At 47.5% G+C, this 6000-nt stretch overlaps 1 protein-coding gene across 4 annotated transcripts in view; it reads right to left on the bottom strand.

Annotated features, from left to right (window-relative positions):
* LOC147108063 (uncharacterized) overlaps positions 1–6000 on the bottom strand; it is a 58786-nt gene that overhangs the window by 29270 nt on the left and 23516 nt on the right. For 2 of the 4 annotated variants that reach the window (XM_086004513.1, XM_086004514.1), the window contains one exon: positions 4154–5555. The exons of the other annotated variants lie outside the window; for them this stretch is intronic. Coding sequence is in view for 1 of the 2 variants with exons in the window: in XM_086004514.1 (XP_085860640.1) it covers positions 5552–5555 (4 nt within the window). In the remaining variant the exon portion in view is untranslated. Of the gene's footprint in view, positions 1–4153; positions 5556–6000 lie in introns of those variants that run through there. 4 annotated transcript variants of the gene reach the window in all.

Raw genomic sequence — 6000 nt, 5'->3', positions numbered from 1 at the left:
GGATGCTGAGCCATAATCACAACACCAGCCGAGATGAGTTAACTCATGCAGTAGCACAGAATGAGAGACAGCACTCCCAAAAGCTCCTGTTCTCGAACAGCGTTCAGGTTTACAATGGGCGAACACACTCCTTCTGAACAGCAGCATTTTACGCCTATCAAAATCAAAATAAATTCTACTCTGCATTCTAGAAACAAACACAAGGTTTACCGCGACTCCCATTCTATTCTCCAAAACGCAGCATTAGGCATTCACGAGATTAGAAAGTTATTTTCTACAGGCCCGAAACTAAAACTGCTTTGGTCCTCTGAGGAAGAAAGTGGCTAATGTAGCATAAAGTGAATTTACTCTTCTGTCGAGTACTCCCATTTTTTTTTCTCTCTCAATTAGTACAAGGACATAAAATAATCCATAAATTTTTTAAGGCTGGCTAATGTCCCCACTCGCACACTATACCAATGCTTAGCTGCATCCTTAATGCTTTGATGATAATTTGCTTTAGCTCACGTTTGTTTTTTTACACTGCTCAACCCACTTCAAAACAAGGACGGGACCGTAGAGTCTGGGACCAAGTACTGCGCTTTTCTAAAGAAGCAGCTAAATTGAAGAGTAATCTGACGTGTATTTGTCCAGTCTGCTCCTTGCCGGGGTCGGGCTCCACTGGCGCCTCGGCCAAGGCGGAAGAATTGCCCAGCTCGCTGTGTATTAAAAAAAGAATGCGCTTATGTTGTTACTAGGATTAGAGGGGAATGGAGGAGAACTTCTTTCACCCAGAGGGTGGTGGGGGTCTGGAACTCACTGCCTGAAAGGGTGGTAGAGGCAGAGACCCTCACCGCATTTAAAAAGTACTTGGATATGCCCTTGAAGTGCTGCAACCTACAAGGCTACGGACCAAGAGCTGGAAAGTGGGATTAGGCTGGAGAGCTCTTTTTCGGCCGGCACGGACACAATGGGCCGAATGGCCTCCTTCTGTGCCGTAAATTTCTATGATTCTATGATACACCACAAAGCTCAATGATTCTACTGTCATTCCCCCCCCTCCCCAAGCGAGCATTCTTCTTACAAAAGCTTAGATAAGCGAGTACAGGCAGGCTATTCAACTGTGGATGTCATTGGGGGGGGGGGGGGGGGGGGGAGAAATTGAGTCGCGCCCCCTTTGAGGCGCTATCTTCGCCGGAATTAGCGCCCCCCCACGGCCGAAATTCATTGGTAGCGCCCCAAGAGGGAAGCGGGACGCTACTAGAAGCACACCGCCTCTCTTGGGCGCGCTGTGAGGGAATATCGTGGTGCTACGTGCCGCGGTACTACAGGCCTTCCTCCCCTAATTAAAGGGGAGGGGCCTTGCGCAGCGCGACCCGGGGCCCGGGGCCCAGCTGGGTCACCCGGGATCAGAGTGCCAGGCTCACGGAGAGCAGCCAGCACTCCGCGGGGGGGGGGGCTTCATAGAAGGCCGGGGACGGCAACGGGGGCAGGTGCTGGCAGGCGGTCAGCAACAAAAATGGCCGCCCGGCACCTCGCCTTTAATTAACGCCACCCCGGCTGCAGGTAGGCCCCCCTGACCCCATCGGTCATAGCGTCCGGCAGTAAGTCAAGAGGTGCTACCCACGGCGATAACGTCATCGCTTGCAGCGCAGTGCTAACGGTTACCGCCGCCGCAAACCTCCCGCTGAATTTCACGGGAGGCGCCGCACCCGGGCGCTAGCTGCTTTGCACCCCGGTAGCGCCCTCTTAAGGTGCTAACGTGAGGCGCAAAGCAACTGAATTTTTCCCCCATGGCTGCCACACTCATTCCAATCCCCGTTTGCAGGCTTGCCAGCACAGTTCATGGGGTTAATATCCAGAGGGAATCTTGGCTAAGTTTTCTCCACCCAGAGCCTCTAAGGTCAACTGTACCAAGTCCTACTGCTGCCCCAGCTAGGAACAGCTAACCGCTAAATCTAATACACTACAACCAGGGGCGTATCCTGGGAACTGTGGAGAGGCTTTTCACATCTCCGCACTCTGACAGTTTTTAATCCGGTTTTTAATTTTAAAACCAAATATTTTCCAGTCAGAAGCAAGACTGTCCGCAGACTTCTCAAGGTACAATCACAAAACTCAAATTGAAGTCTCTTCCCCATCCAAAATGGCGTTTACAAAGTTTACCCGATTCTTTAATAAAAAACCTACTTGGGGGAGAAAAGGAAAACGGGCATTGAGGTTACAGTTTGCTCATATTATTCCATTAAGGTCACTGGCCTAGAACAGGTTCAACAACACAAACAAGTAAAACTGAACGCTGGGAGCCGGAGATAGAAACAGAAAAAGCTGGAAATGCAGAGCCGGCCCAATTAGCATCGGAAAAGAGGGCAGGCACAGACCAACATATCCGCCAGGTGCTGACTGACCGGCCGTGCAGCTCCAATAATGAGGACATTGTGTTGCAGAATGTGCTGTGTGACTGATGGCGACCTGCAGAGAACAAAATAAAAACCGTGCCTTCCTGAGCGGGTGGATGCGGACCGGGCGACAATGCGGACTAATTCACCTCGGCTGTCCCATGAGTTTGCGGGTGTTACATTGTCCCCCTATTTTAGCAGGGTGGATCAAAGCCAGTTATGTGAAATGGGTTAGTGCCGTCACTAAAACAGCAGGGAAAAGCACGGTCAACCGGACATCTTAAAAACACTTTGTACCTCTCGGACCCCCTCCAGGTTTAAATCCAGCTCAGATGGATGTGGGATTGAAAGTTTCCTCTGTCTGCTGGCTGTAAAGGATCTTGTGTGGAATGAGCTTGGACAATCTCAATCCAGTTCCGAGTGAATACAAGAGGCCTACCGCACAAAACTGTCCCTAATTTGGCACCGGCAGGGGTGGTTGGTGTGGGAAATGGGGAAAAACACCGTCACCCTGGTGCAGTAAGGGGCTGCTCCACTAAAGCGCAGGGGCTCGTTGTTGGGGGCTGATTAGAGGGCGCTTTACTCTGCGCCTGGCTGCAGCCTGCCCGACCTGGAAGTGCTTGATGCCGACACTGGATGCTTGAAATGGAAAGAGTTCCGATTCTATAGAACTAACAAACCTCACCTTGAGGAGCAGAAGTAAAAATTAAGAAAAAAAAATTATCGCATTATGATAAACAATAATTATGAGGCTTTGGTCCCTTAATAATACTTCTGAAAGTAAATGCTATTTTTTTTCCCCCCGTAATCCTCCACCCATCGCTGTTTCTTCCTGCACGATATAACCCTATGCTGCATTTAACCGCTTGTCGTAATACACTGTGGCCTGAACCAACAGCTACCCGTTCATACGGAGACAGCTTTCTATGAAATAGACTGAAAGCATTCCGTCCCTCAACCTGCATTTTAAGAGGAGCTGCTTTCAAGAACTTTAATGTTTAAAAAGAAAAAGGGCAAAGGCAGTATTTTTGGTTCGAATTCATTTTCCCTCCCCACGTTTTTTTGAAACATCAAGTTTCCTGCAGCACAAGACAATCAAACCCCGACCCTAAGCTGAAGCAAAGATAGACGACAAGCTCATTTTAGCCATCGTGTAAAATGCATCGTAAAATCTGCTCTTTGGTACACTGCTCTAACGGTGCACATTTTATTACAGCTCCCACATTATTTTTGAAATTTAGTTAACCTGGCATCAAAGTCATCAGTTTTCCTTTGTCTCCAACCGGAAAGGATATCAACATTTTTGCCCAATTCTGTGCAACCACTGGTAGGGATGGCGAGAGGGATGGGTGCTTCATACCTCGCCCTCCACCCTCAAATTATTCTGTACTGGTCATGCACCCCGCCACCCCACCCAAAGGTCCCCACTGGCCCCTCATGCCCTCCCTCCGTCCCCCAACACCGTACACGCTTAAACGCACCTCTCATTTTGGCGTGGGACATCCCACAACAAATCCCACTCGCTTCTCCCCCCAGCAGACGTAGCACAGTTTGCAGCCCGATTACTGGAATGAAACAAAGTCTCGGGCGGGGGTGAAATGGGTGGTTTCTCGAGAGAGAGAGAGAGAGAGAGAGAGAGAGAGAGAGAGAGAGAGAGAGAGAGAGAAGTCACTTGTCCTATTCAGGACTGTAATCTTGGAGGCCCCCTCTAAGCAACTCTTAATTGCTGTCTCTCTATAAAAAAGCTCCATATTAGACATTTTCTTTGACAAAAGAAAAATTTAAATACCTTTTAATAAACCAGCAAACAGGCATTCAATTGTAACTATTTTTGTTGCTGCTTAAAGGCATATAAAAAGCTTCAGAGTCCCGACAAGCTCACAGTATGTACGAGAATGGCATGTTGGCCTGAATTCAACTCATTTAAGCTAACAGAGAAATGAGCCTCGAGTTATGCTCTAATAGCATGGTCGATGCCCACTTACAGCAGATCCCTGCCAACCGTAAGATTTTTAAATGCCCGTTTACATTTAAAAACTGCAGCCCAGCGGCATCCTGGCGCTTCCCTCTCCGCCGGCTGAAATTAGTCACCTAAACTTGCTGACTTGGCACGTTTGGCAGTCACCGAGGCACACTTTTGTTTTGTGGGGGCCTCGGGAGTTGCCGCCAGATTCACCGGTTTTTCTTTCTGCTGGCGCAGGCGGAGAGATGTGCGTTTGCCCGCTCTTTCCCTCCCTCCACCCACCCGGCCAAGAGAACTTTGCAGTGCACAGAAGCAGTTAGAATTGCGAGTGCAAAAGGTTAAGTGGCATTCCGTGTTAAACAACAACCAAAGACGCCAAGTTAATTGCTCCCTTTTTAGTTTAAGCGGGCGCTGCTACACGACTAATGTGATTAAAAAATTAATGTTCTAGTGAGCGGTTAGCAGAGGCTTTCAAAAAAAAAGGCGCTTTTAACTTGATAGTCAGGCACAGGTAGAGTGCTGTTGGTCCCTATTGCACTGTTGTTGGGCAGGCCATTGGACCACATTTTACCCTGCCCTTTGAGGGCAGCAGTCAGGACCCACAAAACATGGGGTCCTGGGCACCACAGGAGGCAAGAGGTTCACTTTTTTCACAAGTACTTGTAGCCTGCCGCCCATGGCACATTTATATAACGTTCACCATATCAATGTTAGATGTAGATAAGCTTATCCAGTTTAAAGTGGTTTCAGAGCAATCAGTCTACTATATACCGATTTAAATAGCAACAATGTCAAGGTAAACACTTCCATTACAGCAAAGAAAATAGGTGTACTTTTTTTTAAATTTTTTTTTATAAAGTTTGCAAGCCTACTTGCTCCGAAGCAAAGCTTTTGTGAAGAACGATTCGTCCAGGCAACCTTAACTCATAACCCAGAACTTCTTTCTAAATGATTTGCAGGAAGTGATCACAATAATTCCAAAGTAAAATTTCCCCAAAACAGAAGAGTTTCAGCAGGTTTCTTCCGGTTCACGTACAATGAAGTGTTTGGCTGTGCTGGAATTGTTACCTGTCCAGTCGCACACAAAACTGTTCAATTATAGTCAGTCAGTCATTGGTAAGTAATTAGCAAGTGATAGGAAGATCGAAGCTTCTGAAAACTGCACGACAGAGAACGTGTCACATTCACCATTACGTCCTTCGAGTGCTTATTATCTGCAAACAAAAAAAAATTAAATAAATAAAAAGTTAATAATGCCATAAACTCAACCTATCATTTTGCAGTCTCTGGCTAAACCTTGCCCAATAAAACCAGATTCAGAAACAAAGCTTGTGGACCGTGCGAAAGATTAGACCGTTATTGCACAGATACGAACGCAGAGCGGTAGATCAGAAATGTACTGCCAGCTCTGTGCCATTTGCTGGTCAGGGGAAACCACTCGTGTATGAATGCACAATCGTAGCACAATGGACACTCGTTAACATTATAAAATGGCGAAAATGAAGTTCCGTACGGACCCAGGTGGTCAGCTGGACCTTCTGGCAACTGGTTAAAAGTCTGCATTGCGCTGGTTGCAGTTTTACAGCAGTCAGTGTGAACCTGAACTGGTGCGAGAGGCGATTTCCTCGAGTTGTTCTCATACCGCTCGCCTACATTAGA

This window comes from Somniosus microcephalus, chromosome 13 (assembly GCF_052327205.1).
Source record: "Somniosus microcephalus isolate GS21.2 chromosome 13, FLI_Smic_1.0, whole genome shotgun sequence".
NCBI classification, from domain to species: Eukaryota; Metazoa; Chordata; class Chondrichthyes; order Squaliformes; family Somniosidae; genus Somniosus; species Somniosus microcephalus.
The sequence above is the reverse complement of the archived record's forward strand: the minus strand, read 5'-3'. Positions and strand labels throughout refer to the sequence as shown.